Here is a 16,792-nt window from a genome sequence, read left to right as displayed (position 1 = left end):
GCGGGCACTTGCTGTTGTACCCTTGAGCAAGGAACTGTACCTAAACTGCTCCAGTAGAAACCCAGCTGTATAAACAGGTGATTGTATGTAAAAATAATTGTAACAATTGTAAGCTGCCCTGGATAAGGGTGTCTGCTGAGAAATGTAATAATAAAAATGTACAGTCATCCACAGATTAAACAGGGCATTTCGACTATCACACTGCCGTTTTTCCATCCAGATTATCTTTCACTGGAGATCATCATCGTCCGTGTGAGTGTGTAGTCACTCTTTCAAATCTAAATCACTTATGCAGGAGAGGTTACAAATATTTTGTTTAGTCGTATTCTTTTAATGTATTTTGTTCTCTCTCTCTTTTTCTGCTTCTTTGCCAGCTTGTCCCTTGGCATCAGCCTGGGGTTCAGTGCTGTGATCTGTGGTCTTGGGCTCCGGTCATCCATCCGTCCGTGCTGACGCCAGCTAGAGCGGACAACTGGTCGTGGTTTATGAGGGAGTGCAGGACAGGGGAAGGCACAAAGGCAGCGTTTCCTGTGTGCTGCTTAACTCCCTTTATTGCCGAGGGCAGGAAGGCACAGGAGGAAACATTAGGAAACACGGGAAAGAAGAACATGTGAGATCCCCCCCCACACACACACACATCTCCTTCCCACTGGGCCACTTCAAAGGCTGTCCTTGACTTCGGCCCTCACAGAAGAAGAAAAAGAAAAATGAAAAACAAAACCAAACAAAAAAAAAAAGTCTTTGTGAAAGACGTCAGGACAAAGATTATTTTTTTGTTTTTACACTCCCCAAACAGGCTACAGGAACTGGGCAATAAATCCTGCTCTTCCTCAGAAAGCCTCCAAAACAGGCACTGTCTGTTCCCACGAGCCCGACGGCGATTCACAGTCAAAGCTCAACCTCACGGGCAACACCTCGGGAGCTCGGGGGAGAGGGAAACCCAAATAGTCATGGAAAACAGAAGTGGATTGTGCTGAGGAACTCCCTTTAAAAATAAAACGGTCAGGATCCAAAAGCCCTTGCCTTGAACTGACTGTTTCACACTCACAGCAGGTTTTCAGTCGGATTTTGTTTTTCTCCGTGCAGCTATAGTGATGCGCTCCAGAGCCGTGGCCTTGCAGTTTGATCTGTAATTCGGTTTCCTAAATGGCGTGGGTTCAGACCCAGGCGGGGGGCACTCAAAAACTGAAAAGTGTATGGTGCCAACTTCATGTCCTGCCAGATTGAGCACAGTGTCATGTTTCGATGCTACCACAAGATGTCGCTGTCCGATCGTCTTCTCTACCGACTCGACCGAATCATTCGCAGTTAAAAGGAACTGTAATTATAATTATTAAAATTATAATAATGTACATATGATACTCTAGAATAAATGTAATTCATTATGTAACAATGAACATCTCAAGTTTATATGATATATTAGTTAATAGACCAGATTGAATGTTGATGATAAAATGGAGACTCACAGTATATTTTGCAGTTCCCATGTTTCATGTTATATCATTTATAGACGTTTTCCCTGCTCCCCACCCCCCCGGTCTTCATCACTTTCATACCCGTTTCTAAAGTCTGACAATTGACAGTGTAACTTATCAGTCGCCCACTAGATGGCGCAGTTGCCCCTCCGATGCTCCCTCTCTCGTCCCTGCTGTACTCCGCTCGGAGGTGCTGGACCAGAACCGGAGAAGAAAGACACAGAGGAAGAGTCTTCTGGAGTTGTGTGAGTATCGCAACAAAACACTGCAAACTAAAACAGCAAGAGTGATAACAAAAACGGTACTAATTAAGAGAAATGCAATATTCTGCACGTATAACCTATACCATCCAACCTGTTGAGTGTGAAGCTGCGTTTGTGCAGGACAGACACACTTACAGGTGAGAGGAGCCACAGGTTCATAGTGTCAACCAGGCCAGCTGTGACAAGAGGCCGATGTTAACCGTTTAGAGTTTGCATGACCGCAAAACAGTTAAACGAAAAAATGTAAAGCATGAATCGAAGCAAACTGTAGCCAAATCTGCCGCACGTTTCTGTTGTGCACTACGTAATAATGGCCCACTGCTGCCCTTCTCTGTTGCGCACTACGTCATCAGTGCGCGGTTCGGTGCTGTCAAATCGCTCGCATGCGCAGTAGCAGTGCTCAAAACCGCATACTACCCATACTACACGTACTACTCACCTACATGTCAACATTGCTGAAGTGTTGCTATATAGTACGTGTAGTACGCGGTTTCGAACACAGCAAGTGTGTCCCACAAAACGCAGGAGGAATGACTGGGAGTCAGCAAGGTCATCTTCATTCATTCATTCATTCATTCATTAATGTTTGTATGGATGTATTATGATTATTGTTGTTATTATTATTATTTGTAATACTATGAGTCCTTTTTCTGATAATGAGCGCGGATGATTAGAAGTTAGAATTTGTATAGTCTGGAAACTGCTCACCACATTTAACCATAGTCGAGAACAGCAACAATCAGATGAATTTATTTAAAACCCACATTTAGATAAACTTAATAATGGAACTTAATTATGTGTTTATTATATGTTTGCTCATCTGATTATTTAATCATATTTATGTCTATCATGTGTTTTAGTGTGGTTCCATAACCCTCATTTCTGTGAGTTAATAAGGAGATCTCAAAGGGAAATAAGTCAATAAAAAGTACATAAATAAAAAAAAAAAAAATATATATATATATATATATATATATATATATGTAAAATTGGAAATTAATTCAGTAAGACATTGCTGTTAATTCGCAAATCAAACAAACACACAGTTTCTTGCTCTGAGAAGTCCTCCTCGTGCTGAAAACCTGAGGCCAAAAGGGGGGAAGGCTCATCTTCACTTCATCCCACATTCACATCAGCGCGCCGCTCTTACGGGGAAGTGCTGAGTTCAACTTTGCTTCTGAGAGCCACCAGCGAGCTGCTGAAAGTCATCATGCACACCTCGGCCAGGGTCTAATGAACCCTCTGAAGACTCGGTGTCACATTGTGCTCGGTGTGAGAAAGCATTACAAGGAAATAATGGATACGCACATCCGCCCTGATCTGAGTCCGCTCTGTCCCCCGGCCCCGGCCCCACTGCTCTTGCCTCTTCTCCTTCTGCATCCCGCCACATTTCCCCGAGTCGCTCGAGGGGGCCTCCAGCATGTAATGCTAGCATTGGCAGTCTTAATGAGAAGAGACAATGTCTGATTAAAGTACAGGCTGTCAATTGTAACTGGGAAGTCAACTTGTTTTGCGTGCGATGATCCATGACCAAAAGCAGTACAGGTGTAGAGAGACAGTAACAGTAAACAGTAATGTGTGTGTGTGTGTGTGTGTGTGTGCGTGCGCGCATATACATAATTATATTTATACTTGTTCTATTTTTGTTACATATATCAATGTATATGTGTGCATGTATGTATGTAAACACCTCATTTCGGTAACCCATCATTTGGTAAAGGATTCATCAGGACGCGCTGTGGTGGCTGAGTGGCTACTGGGTGTTTTCCCAGCATGAAAACTTTAAAAATATACCAGTGTGTGAAGCGCGTCTTGACATCTTCTTGAAGCCGACTTCTGACAAAAACGATCCTTCTTAGACTAGCTGCGTCTCAGGATCACACAGGATTGCTGGTGACCTCTGAGAACTACGCGGCTACAGCGCCAGTTGCTACGTCTCTGACAAGTCATTTCGGGAAAGCAGACGGAAAGAGGTGGCGTTTAAAGAGCCATTACGACTGTGGGCGATACCAGACCCCTGAAGGTGTACCTCTCTGAGCTCCTGCTTTAAACCGGCTTCCTTTTGCACTTTAAAAAAGCAGCCGCGCCGAGTTGGGGAGCGGTGGCATGGTCTCCTGCGAAAGCATTCGAGGGGCCCTGCCATCATGCTTGTTGTGTTAAATCATCAGGCTGAGTTGTCTGTAAATATCTTTGTTATTGAATTTTTAGATGCCTTTTATAGTTTGCTTCGTCTCTGCTGGGGGTGTTCTGCGGCACAGGGATAAAAATACTACTCACCCCAGGGGCTGTGCTGAGAGGCTCTGTTGTCAGGGCTGGCAGCCTGGTGTTCCACAGCACAGGAAAATCAAATGGCTCTGCTGATGGACAGCTCAGAGAGGCTGCTCACATATTAGAAAGAGTGTGTGTGTGTGTGATGTCTATCTTTACATCTGTCTGTATGTTGGTCTGTGGCTTTTTCAGTACGGTTGTCTGTCTGTGTGTCTGTCTGTGTGTCTTTCTATCATTCTGTTTCTTTCTTTCTTCAATCTCTGTATGCTGCATCTGCCTTCCACTGTCTTTTTACTTTTCTACATATGTATCTATCTGCTGGCGTGCCTATGTACCTGATTGTCTGTCTATCCACGCATTTGTGTGTGTGTGTGTGTGTGTGTTTAATGACCTTACCCATAGGTCTGTCCTACATCTGCTCTGGGATACTTGGCATGGTCCAGTTGTCTACTTGTCAGCTGTTTCTATTTACCCACCTACCCATGTAATTTCTTTATCTTTCATTCATTTAAAAAACCCTGGTATATCTGCTCCACTTTGCTGTGAAATGCATGCAGGTTTTTCAGATGTTGAATTAATAAATTCGATTTTTAACAGGAATTAATATTGAAATTGGATTCATATATCTGTTGTGTCAGGGAAACAGAAGGGCATTTTGAAACGATTGCAATTATTGGAAACGGTAAAGAAAATGATTTGAAACAAGAACATTTAATTTTTAAATTGGTTAATTACAAAAATAAATAAATAAATAATAATAACATCGTCGAGACTGAACAGGCCAGAGGTATTTGACGAGGCTGCGAGATGTGATTTATCAGTCGTGTCTGGGGCTTTTCAGACCTGTCCTTCAGGATGGGCTCGTTATTTAGGGCCGGGATCAGATGATAATACCATGGCGATGCCAAAAGATCTGTAAGCAAGTTTGTTGCAGAATCTTTTTCAAAAGTAGGTGTCGGGAAGAGCTGTCCCCCCATGTCCCCCCATGTCCCCGTCCCCCCACCGCCGCCAGAGGTGTCAATCACGCACCTTGATGCCATCTCTCTCTGCATGGACAGTGGTACCAAGACACAGCAAACCAGTGAGCCGCTTCTCGGAAAACACACGCAAGATACAATTATTATTATTATTATTATTATTATTATTATTATTATTATTATTATTATTATTATTATTTATTAATAATGCCGTTGAAAATAATAATACTAATAAGCTAATAATAACTATTAGTATTATTATTATTAGTCTAAGGCTAATTACTAATTATAATTCTTCTAATTTCAGAGGAAGGAGGTTTTAAGTAATAATTTGTATTATTATTATTATTATTATTATTATTATTATTATTGTTATTATTATATTCCTGCTGTTGATAATATTGCCTTTGAAAATACCGTAATCAAATGTGCTATTGTTTATCAAATAAATTACTATAAATGTAATACACTCAAATTAATGTAGGATACGGGAGGTTAATAAGCTGATACATATTTCCTGTTTTTTATCACTAAGTATTTAGCTCCTATTTTATATCGTGGTTTGGTTCCTAAAATAAAATGAAAATGACATGTTTCTCAGCTGTTGATGTTTGAGCTCTATTTGTAATTAAATTGAAGTAAATACACGTGTATTTAATAATTAACGATAGAAGAGCATCCTGCCGGTCAATCCCATTTCCAGTGTTTTTCTGCCTCTGAAGGAGCGCATTCACAGTCCGTGTCCGGCCGGGTCAGAGAAGCGCCGGGATGTGTGGAGGAGCCTTGCGACATGATCCACACAAAGCCACTGACACACTGTGAAGTTATAGACGCATTTGAATCGTCGCCATACAATTGAAACAACAGCTTTGTTAAAGCAAAACCAATGTCTATCTCTGTATTTCATGGGAAGATAAAGGGCACCGCACCCTCTCTCGCCAAGCCTCTGTCCCCCTTCCTTTTCTTCTCAATAGCCTAAACTTTTCGGATATATTTAAAAATGAGATGCGTAGACGAGTATAGTGTTAGCAAGGGGGTGTATAGCCTAGCAGTAGCCGTTTGATTTATGTATTACAATTCTGTTGAAACGAGTTCAACGAAAGCAGGGCATGGACGGTCTGTTTCGACGTGTGAGTTGCAAAGAGGAGTCACAGCATCGCGACCTGGGGACGAGGGACAGACAGCAGACATGCGCTGCCACTAACACGGCTATAGGACAATGAATTCAGTGGTAAAATCGGGAAGAATGTGCAACACTAGTTTTATGATTTTATTTTGCCAAAACAATTGTATAAATTGTATCCGTTTTAGTTTGTATCTATCTGTATGTATATAGAAACAGACAGGTAGATGGATACAGTGTATGTTCACAAATGAAAAAGTTTAAATTGAAATAACTAGAAAGTGAATAAATATTGTTTCCTAGGTTGTGCAATCGTTTATTGATTCATTCAGCCTTTTCAGTACCTAATTATTTTTCTATTAAAGGTACTTATTATTATTAATTAATTACATTATTTGAATGATGGCAGCCGTGCGTAAAGGTTACACACAGGAACGTCATCCGATATTTGGACTCCTTAATGAAGCCCCGTGAGCTAACTGTACCCTGTGCCATTAGAGTAAATAGTGTCTAAAACCTAAAACTAATCCTGTTTAGAAACTACTACTAATAGTGTCTAACAACTAATACTAATAGTGTCTATAAATCAGTGTCCGTGTTTGCGCCCGGGCTGGGCTCCTGGAGGAGAGGCATCCGGAGGAAAGCGCACAAGACGCGCCGCAAGAAACACTATCTAATCGCATCAATAAATAGCAATCTTTTCTTTTGCCTTACCGTCGGTATTACCTACGACAATGTGCTGAACTTGTAGATGACGAGCCCGTTTTCTCTATCGCCAGGAGTGCATTGCAGCGGTGCGCGTTTCCACTGTATTTACACACCGAGCACAGCTGCGCACAACATAGCGGAGAGACAGAGCTGCTTCACATGCGCCAAACGGAGAAAAGCACAGCAACCACACATCCGCACACACACACATATAAATAAAAGGTTAAAACAAATCAATTGACAAGCAGTGCTATGTGGACGGTGAGCGCCTCACACGTCTGCGCTGCTGCTGTCCCTGTTTTCAGAGCCAGGAGAGGACCTGGTGATACAGGGCAGCAATGCCGTTTGTGATGCCTGAACTCTACTAATTATTCATTAATCGTGAGTTATGGTTCAGCTCAGTGCTGATGCACGATGCCTAAGCACTGGGTACACAGTTATCTCTGTGACAAGCCTGCCTTGTATTTGTTTCATTTTTGATTTTTTGGGTGCTGTGGTTTCGCAGTGATGCTAAGGAGAGGGAGGGCTGTAATACCTAATGAGGCGCTGGAGGGCCGTGGTTGGCCGGCTTGCTGATGGGAGTCCGGGTCCTGCCCGTGTTGGGGGGCGGACCTCTGGCCGGTCACTCCTCCTCCCTCTGGGGTGCCTGTGCTCCTGTTCCCACAGAGCGTCAAACCGGAGTCCTTAGGGAAGGGGCACCAATCACTCCCATCTCAACAAGGGGAACGACCACAAGGGTACACCTCTTCCTCTCCTGATTCCCCGTTTCTCATTCATTTGCTTTGAACAGAGAAAGATCTTTGGTGGGAAAAAAAAAAGAAAAGAAAAAGGAAAGAAACAAGGAGAGAGAGAGAGAGAGAGAGAGAGAGAGAGAGAGAGAGAGAGAGGGGGGACAACTTGTCACTGGATGATGACACTTGATCTAGCACAGTCTGAAAAGCTGTAGTTGATCCTATTGTTTCTTAAACTGACATCAGAGCTTTTTTTTATTCAGCCTCCATCCTAATACAGGAGGGACAGCGGAGAAACCTCAAGTGTGCTTTTCTTCCTTTGCACTCTTTTGCATAGCAGATTGATTTGTGTTTTGGCTTTTTCTGCTTGTTGTTCTTGTTTGTGCTGCTCGTGTCTCCCAGCTTGGATTCTGACAGCTTTTATTTTTTATTTTTTGTTCTTCCTCTGATAAACATTAATATATACATCCTATTTTTTTTTTTGGAAGAAAAAGAAAAATACGAAATAAACAGATTCATTAATTGCCCGGCACACACCAGGCACGCTGCACGCCGCGTCGGCTCTAATAGACAGCAGCCACCGCTTTATCCACATCCTCCACCCGGGGTCTGAAGAGACGAGCTCGGGAGACAGAAGAAGAAGAGGAAGATCAGGACGAAGTCAGTGAAAGAAAGGTGGTTTTCATGTTTGGGATTCAGGAAAGCATCCAGCGGAGCGGGAGTAGCATGAAGGAGGAGCCCCTCGGCTCCGGCATGAGCGCCGTCCGGACATGGATGCAGGGCGCCGGGGTGCTGGACGCCAACACGGCCGCTCAAAGGTGAGTCCGGTGTCCGTCCCCAGGACAAGGAACGGCATCGGCGTTATTGTATTTCCATGCTGATGATTATTGTAACACATCTAGGTGTTTTCAGAAGGGATTGAGTCGACGGTGGGATTATGCACTTCAGATTGAATGCCGTATTGTCTCAAAGTGCGCTGATGACAAACTGTTCCCGTTAAAGTTGCTCTTTACCGGACAGCTTATTTGTGCGCGCCGCCCCCAGCGCACTGATCCCGGGGCTGCGGAGCTTCATCTCGCCGTGCGTCCCCCAGACCGGCTGCACAGACGGGCTACACAAATTAGGAACATAACACTCAAACCATAAATACATATACTTAAGTGCATATGATGTTTGTTGATATATTTTATAGTATTGAATGGTGTTTTTTGTATTGTTTAAGGCATACATACATTCATTTAAAATAGTTTTAAGAATAAAAAAATTGATGACAATTTTATCAAACTTTGAGACGCGAAATGCTAGCAAAAATATTTAAGGTGAAAAGATAGCATCATTATGTCAGTCCATTTAACCATTATAACAATGTAAACCATTTAAAATGATAAAATGTGACATGCGTATAAAGTTGCCAGTCCATCAGCTGCTTACAGAGAAGTTCCCGTTTCCCAACCCACGTGGCGATTAATTTATCTCCGAGATTGTTTCACAAAATTACAAATTAATACACTTTGCAATTACAATGACATGTACACATCAATTATTAGACGAACAGTATAAGCGCGTATTAAAATATCAGGGCTTTAAAATCTAGAGACATAATTATTGGGTAGCATTTCCAACATAAATACATCAGCTATATTATTATTATTATTATTTATATTATTATTATTATTATTATTATAGTCGATTATTATTATTACAAATAATATTATGAGTCTATTGTAAAACGAACACCTTGTATATATGCCAGCAGAAGCTACAGACAATAACGTGAGTCTTTTTTTCTAAGAGGCTGTTTATAAGAAACATAGGACCACAATTGAATATAGAAGATGATAGGCCTGCTACTGATGCTTATAAGAATAATGTCCATTTTTAAATTACAAATACACGTCATTTTCTAAATACAAATAATCCGACAGCCGAACAGTGACACCGAAAACAACAACAACAACAACAAAGCGTTTTGAAATAGCAGGGGGACAAATGAAGGGGACACCCCGACCACACAGTGCAACCCCGACACGATCAGTGAGGAATGGCCGCGGTATACCGTGCGCGGTGCGCGGTGTGCGGTGTGCAGTGTGCTCAGTGTTGCAGTGCGGTGTGTGCTGTGTGTCCGCAGCGGAGTCGGGCTGGCCCGGGCGCACTTCGAGAAGCAGCCGCCGTCCAACCTGCGCAAGTCCAACTTCTTCCACTTCGTCCTGGCGCTGTACGACCGGCAAGGGCAGCCGGTGGAGATCGAGAGGACCTCTTTCTTGGGCTTCGTGGAAAAGGAAAAGGTAAGGCTGAATTGCATGTGTTGGCAGAGTTTCCAGTTGAACTTGAGATCATGTTGTGTTTTCTGCAGTGTCCCCGTGCTTGTGTGTGCATTTGAAATCGAGTTGTTTATGTTGGTTTTATTCTTCTGTGATCACTTGCTTTGCACGGAGCTCTGTAGTGAAATGTCCTGCTTTTGCAACGCATTTTATTTGTGCATGTGTGTAAGATATTTATTTTTAATTTAATGTATCTTGTCGATTGACATCAGTTGTGTAAATGTTTGCCTTATTCGAGATTGATTTTTCGTAGCTTTGCAATTAAGCTGATAAGTAATAGCAATTGTAAACATGCAATTATTTAACCTATTTATATTTAGATGTTCGTGTAGCACACAAAAGGACCGTTTTATTATTTACTGATTTGTCGGCTGTATTTTAGACAAATGCATGTCAAACAATTGTAGGCTTATACAGAAGTAAATGTTTCAATATGTATTTATTGTAATGTAGGCGATATATCTTTACATATTAATATGTTTATACTTGTTATAATTTAGTTCTAGTATAATTATTATGATTATTATTATTATTATTATTATTATTATTATTATTATTATTATTATTAAATATGTTCCTAGCCCACTTAAGGGAAGTTTAGGCTTATTCTAAACGAAGAGCTGTTCATGTTGAAATACGCACAAGACAAGAATACCCGTCAGTCTGCATATTAGTCTTTTTTTCTCTCTTTCTTTCTTTCTTTCTTTCTTTCTTTCTTTCTTTCTTTCTTTCTTTCTTTCTTTTAATTTCTTTCTTACTGTGATACCAGGTTTCGGCAGCTGAAATGCGGTTCACCTTTTTAAGTTTCAGAATTCATATTTCCTAAACTGATCATATTTTTATTTCATTCTCTTTCTCTCCCTTTTACTTGCGTTTTCCTGTAGGGCGATTTATATGTCTTGGGTTATTTAGCGGGTAGCACGTCTCCCAGACTGTCCAATATTTCGCAAATTCTCTATCTGTAATCTGCAACAACTGGATTGTTGCTTTCCAAACTTTGCAATCCGTTAGTATTCGCTCCTGCACGGATCCTATAAAACAGGGGGATATTTTACCGACAGGCATGTAGGCATTGTGTGATATTGAACAGTCTGCGTTTGGTTGACCTCCTCCTCGCTGTCCATTCTGTGCGCCTCCAGTTCAGGAACTACCCATTTCCAAAAAGTAACAACCACTGCAGCAGCAGCACGGGTTATAATTTAAACAGCGCCCTTTGAACAGTCATATTGTAATTAAAAGCCAGTGCACCACTTTTCTGTTATTTCATGTATTATTCAATATTGCTTTACAACAGTTTACTTACGCACTTGAATTGTTTGACACCCGCTTTCCCTGTTTCTGTCCATCCCGCCTCGGCTCTTGTAATTGAACCCACTTTCTGTACACGTCCTTATGTGCGTTTCTTTTGCAGGAATCTAACGGTGAGAAGACGAACAATGGGATCCATTACAGACTGCAGCTGCTCTACAGCAATGGTAAGAGTGTTGGGTTTGAAATCCTCAGCAGCCCTGACAGCTCAGCACACAGAGACCACACTGTCCACACATCTGGACACATCATTTCAGACGAGGCCACAGACTCGGCTCAAATGAAATTGATCAGCACAAATTCGAAACGATTCTCCTGCCATAAGGATTATACAAAATATTATTATTAATAAAATTAATAATACATCATTATCAACAAATTATTATTATTATTATTATTATTATTATTATTATTAATAATAATAATAACAGTAGTAATAATAATAATAATAATAATAATAATAATAATAATAATGATATGGCATACAAATAACTAGTGATTTAGGCTTAGGAAACGATTCATGTTAAATATTTATACAGGCAGGTCATGTTCGAGTTTGTTATAAAACTTGGTAGTCCCTTGAATCAAAATTCCAATTATTATTATTATTATTGTCATTATTATTATTATAGCAACAATTCTTAAAAATACATGAATACCGAAACATTTACTTAAATAGATGCATGGTATACCTGTAGGCCGGTTTCCTCTCGACGCGCAGGTGACAGCGTTATTAACGCGCGGTGCTCTTCTTCATCAATAACGTCCAGCTCTGTCCGTCCGTCCCGCCGGCGGCCCCTCGGACCCCGGATTAGGAGGTCCAGGTGATCCGCCGCGTTGGGTATCAGCTGGCTATTGTTGTACATTAACGTCCCCAGGCGTGTTTCTGTCTCTGTCTGTTTAAATATAAATTATATATATTCAAAAGGGCATATACAATTTATTTTAGCTTCAAAACTCATGGGGCCACACTGTCCGCTTTGTCTGTCATTTGTAAAAAGCGTCGTTGAGTTTATTATAGTTCTTTCTCTCGGAAACGATCTCGGTTGATATTTGATGGGACAAATACTTTTAGATGCGATCGCTGTGTGTGTAGTGAATCAAAAGGGATTAAATCGTATGTGGACAAGTAAGATAATAAAATAATAATAACAATATTAATAATAACAAACAACGAAAATTATTATTACAATAACACTAACAACAATAATAACAATATTAATTATTATTATTACATTAACAAGAATACAAAACTGACATGAAAAGGGAACAGACATATTATACAAATTATACATATTATATTTATGTGCGCATTTTAATTAATCTATTGTTATAATAATGTTTTTTATTTCGTAAAATTGTTTTCCGTGTGTTATGTGCACGTTCATCGAGAATTATATAGTTAACGGCGAAGAACTTAAATGCAGATGCAGTACGTAGGAAATATTAAGTTGTATATTATTATAATAATAATTATTAATATAACTAATAATTACTATAATAATAATTATTATTATTGTATTTCATATTATAATGCTGAAAATACTGTTACTAAATACTTGTAATATACATATACAATTCAGTATTCAATTTTATAGCAAGAAAAATCTAATCAAATATTTAGTTTTTCTAACTAAAGATTAAGATATTTAAAAACTATCAATGCACCCAATACGCCAACATGTATTTATTCATACTTATGTATGGATTTATTTATCAAACTGAAATAAGTGATACATTAAAATGCTCAAACTTAATAATGCAGTTTACTTGTAAAAGAACAAGAAAGATCATTCAGCTGCCGGGAGGGTATCATTACCATCTTAAGTGTGGTGTACTTTGTTATGTCAACAAGCACTACAGATAGCACCGCCTGAGCATTTGAGCATTCCCGCAAAGGCCTGGCTGGGACTATTGTGGCACACTGAGGAACACAAATAATAAAATAAAATCAGGCAAATTCGATAAATATGTGCATCTGTGTTAAGTGTCCCTGTCCCTCTCTCTCTCTGTATGTGTTTATAACAGGCGCTGAGACCTTTGTGATCCTCTTTATAATACGAGCAGATTAATGACCAGTCCTCTTGATGTGTCTGTCTTGTTTTTTTTCCAGGTATCAGGACAGAGCAGGACTTTTATGTCAGGTTGATAGACTCAATGACCAAACAGGTAAGGCTTACCTCTTTACTTCTGGGTGATAGAATAGGGAGAGTGTGTGGGGATGGGGGCTGTGCATTAAGGCCTCAGGGCAGTGTGAGTAGTGCCACTCTGAGCCATGTCTGCGGGCTGTGGGAGCACTGAGACCCACAGCGCTCGGCGTGCGGAGCTGAGAGGCAGCCTGCTCTGAGCTGCTGTGCCCGGGCAGCTCTGTGCGATGTGAGGGCTGTGGAAGGTTGTTCGCACTTGGTGTTCATACAGACGGTCGGGCCTGTCTGTTAAAGCGACTTACGTTTCTGTTCTCGTGTTGTTTGTTGCATATGTATAGGTACATAGATGGGTGCGGGTCAGAGTCGCTGTTGCTGTTTGAGAAGGTCTCTTTGTTTACTGAAAGTCTTTCAAATTGTTATAACGAGACACGTCCTGGCCTCACCTGTACTGCTTGTAGTGCCCTTGCACTGAGGCCTGCAATCCTTTCGAATTTGTGTTTGAAAGGTATCTGTGTTTCTCGGAGCTGAAGTGAATCCCTGCTGTGCTCCTCTGGGCGCAGTGTATGTAGTTCATTGTGGCCTGAGCGGATGTGTGAGGTGTGCGGTTCATTTTCACTTCACTGAGACACGTTTTGTGTTTCCTTACGGTGTTGTAGAGCACTGTCTATTATACATGTTTTTTAGTTTTTTTAATTCTCTCACACACACAAATAAAAAAATCAAACTGGCTTTTTGTGTGACACTTCAGTAGACTAATGTTTATTTAAGTCAGTAAGTGCCGGAAAGGCCGTAGTGCTGCTTGAGTACCACATAGCTGTATAATGTAGGGGAGCTGAGGACTGACCTGCATGGCCAACCAGCCCACACGTGGTATCCTTGACAGAGATTATTGTTCCAATGCCATGACCATCACAAAGCTCTGTGGATTGGCATCTCAGTAGAGGGCTATTCAGTGTCCGTTCAACAGATTTATTGCGTGCACAGTCTTTTCCTTATTGGTCTTACCCAGCAGAAGGGATCTTTTATAATGATATGGCTGTGATGAGCACTTTATAAGTGTTATGTCAGTAATAAGTCAGATATTTGGAGGATACGGTTAGTTCTGTTGATACATCTCGAAACTCGCTGTAGGATGGCAGCTACCCGATCCATCACAGGGAGCGTGCAGTCTTAAGAGAATGCGTGTAACATTCGTGTGTAGTGCTGATCGAGTATGGCATTTGGTCATTTTTATAAGTTGTATTTCTTCTCTGAAAGCGCAGGTCGTGAGTGACATGTTTGATCTAAAACATTGATACTGGATGTCACTTGTTGAAGTCAGGATTGGTTGAGCAGTGTTCACATCGATCGTGTACCTAGGCATTTATCCCTATTACCAAACTGTGTTTTCTCATTAGTGTTGACTAAGGGATGGACAGCTCTGTAGGCCGTAAAATGTCTAATATTTCCACTTTATGGTGGAGTGTAAAAAAGGAGCATCAGCCAGAACAGCAGAGCACACGGAGAGAGATGTGGAAGCTCAGCCCAGGAGTCACTATAAGAAACCTAGTGTGTGTGTGATTTCTTATCACATATGTTTAGTTTTTCTTATATATTTGTGTGCCAACCACAGCAGGCAGGGTGTTAAAATCTGATCCCCTAAACTTTGTTTCTTCTTTTGCATCAAATCAGAGTTGGGGATGAGGAATGTATTACTTGCAGGACTTGTAGGTCCTCCGTGATACACTTGACTGAATAGCGTTTTGCCTTATAATTTGGACCAGATTAGCTGATGCCTTTATACTAAATTATTATTATTATTATTATTATTTTATTTTTTTTGAGCTGTCAAAAAAGTTTATGGCCCTAAAAAGCTGTTAATCACATGGCTGGGTATTTTAACTCAGGCACCAATCATAGCACGCTTGCATCAGTTTGCAGTGAGACTGAGCACTGGCATGATCAGGAAAGTGCCAGAGAAAATGCCAGAAAAAATTAAAACACAAGCAGACAATCTCCCAAAGCAATGCTACAGACACGAGGGGATCTCTCTCTCTCTCCCCCTCTCTCTGTCTCGCTTTTCTTTTCTCTCTCTCTCTCTTGAGTTTTAGTTGCCGTAAGTCTTTTTTCAAATGGAACTCTTACGGAGTGTTTGTGATCCAACAGATTCCGATGCTCTCGAGACTCAATGGGTCTGTGATGAATAAGGATATTTATTCATTATTTCACTCTCTCTGGTTTGTGATGCAAACCTTGCCCTCCTCTCTCATATTGTATCATATGTAATTTTAAAGAGTTAATCTTTAAACCTGTTCTGATTGACAGACCCACAGAGCTTCTGGAGTCCATTAACAAACCCTCAGAAAAGCATCATCCAATGCTCACTTCCGTTGCTGGAGGTTATTGTTCCTCTGACCTTGTCTGCCTACAAAAGCATGTGCTTCTATCCCTGAAATTATTTTCAGCCCTCTTTATCACCATGTTAAAATTCAGGACGATTAAACTAACAGACGTATTTCAGAAGCTCAGGAATAAATAAATGATGGGAAACCTATTTTTATGTACAATAAATGAGGGAGGGGGGGAGAGAGAGAGAGAGAGACAGATTGTTTTCTGGTTGTTGTTTTTGTTTTTCCAGTGCTTAAAAATACAAAATAACTTAAAAAAGGTAACTGTACTGGAGTAACTATGGTGACATGACACCGACGACAGATTGTAATTCTCAGATTCACAAAAAGCATTAATTATATTGTTACATTTGCTAATTAAACTTTATTTCTGTAGTTAGTAAACAAACCCTAAAAACACAGGAATTACTAATTTGTATTAAGAATAAATGTGTCAAAATACACGAAAAAACCTTGGAAGGCTTTACTAGGCTCGTGTGAACTTTTGTTGCTCTTCTACTAATGTCTTTTAGGTTGTTTCGGAGCTCTTCCACAGCAACGTGTTAACAAAACCGTCCACTTTCCCTCTCTCCGCACGGGGAGCCCAGAGGAGGATCACCCCGCTTTGTGTGTGATCAGGTTGAGCGCATTGTTGAACATGGACAACTCATTAGAGGTAGACAAAGCAGTGAACCACAAAGGCACAGCTCCCAACATAGCACTGGTGCTAGATCCCTTCTGACACATTTCCTCCAGAAGTGAATAATAATGAGCCCTCACCACAAACGGCTTGTTGTATTTCAGAGCTGCGGTTGCTGCTAATATCTCTGTGTAATAATAATAATAATAATAATAATAATAATAATAATAATAATGATAATAATTAATAGTCTTGCTCATAATGGTGCGTTTAACTGACTCGAGTGGAAGGGAATAGGCAGTGAAGAGCTTCCCTATATTGTCTCCGGATTTTTTCACTCAAGAGTCCTGGGAGTCAGTCTGACAGCAGGAGCTGTGATCAGTGACAGTGTCGCTGACAGATCTGATGAAGACGGAAAAAAAAAGAAAAAAAAAGAAAAACAGGGCTCTCTCACCCTGAGTTCGG

General features: G+C 40.7%; 1 protein-coding gene across 4 annotated transcripts in view; it reads left to right on the top strand.

The window, feature by feature from the left end:
* The first annotated feature begins 7,508 nt into the window (after positions 1-7,508).
* Positions 7,509-16,792, top strand: part of ebf1a (EBF transcription factor 1a) — a 177,546-nt gene continuing 168,262 nt past the window's right edge. For all 4 annotated transcript variants that reach the window (XM_066717064.1, XM_066717062.1, XM_066717063.1 and 1 more), the window contains exons 1-4: positions 7,509-8,363; positions 9,674-9,830; positions 11,278-11,341; positions 13,288-13,343. In XM_066717064.1, the coding sequence (XP_066573161.1) occupies positions 8,230-8,363; positions 9,674-9,830; positions 11,278-11,341; positions 13,288-13,343 (411 nt within the window). In that variant the 5' untranslated portion in view covers positions 7,509-8,229. The remainder of the gene's footprint in view (positions 8,364-9,673; positions 9,831-11,277; positions 11,342-13,287; positions 13,344-16,792) is intronic.

Source organism: Amia ocellicauda, chromosome 11 (assembly GCF_036373705.1).
Source record: "Amia ocellicauda isolate fAmiCal2 chromosome 11, fAmiCal2.hap1, whole genome shotgun sequence".
NCBI lineage: Eukaryota > Metazoa > Chordata > Actinopteri > Amiiformes > Amiidae > Amia > Amia ocellicauda.
This window is presented reverse-complemented; position numbering and strand designations above follow the sequence as displayed.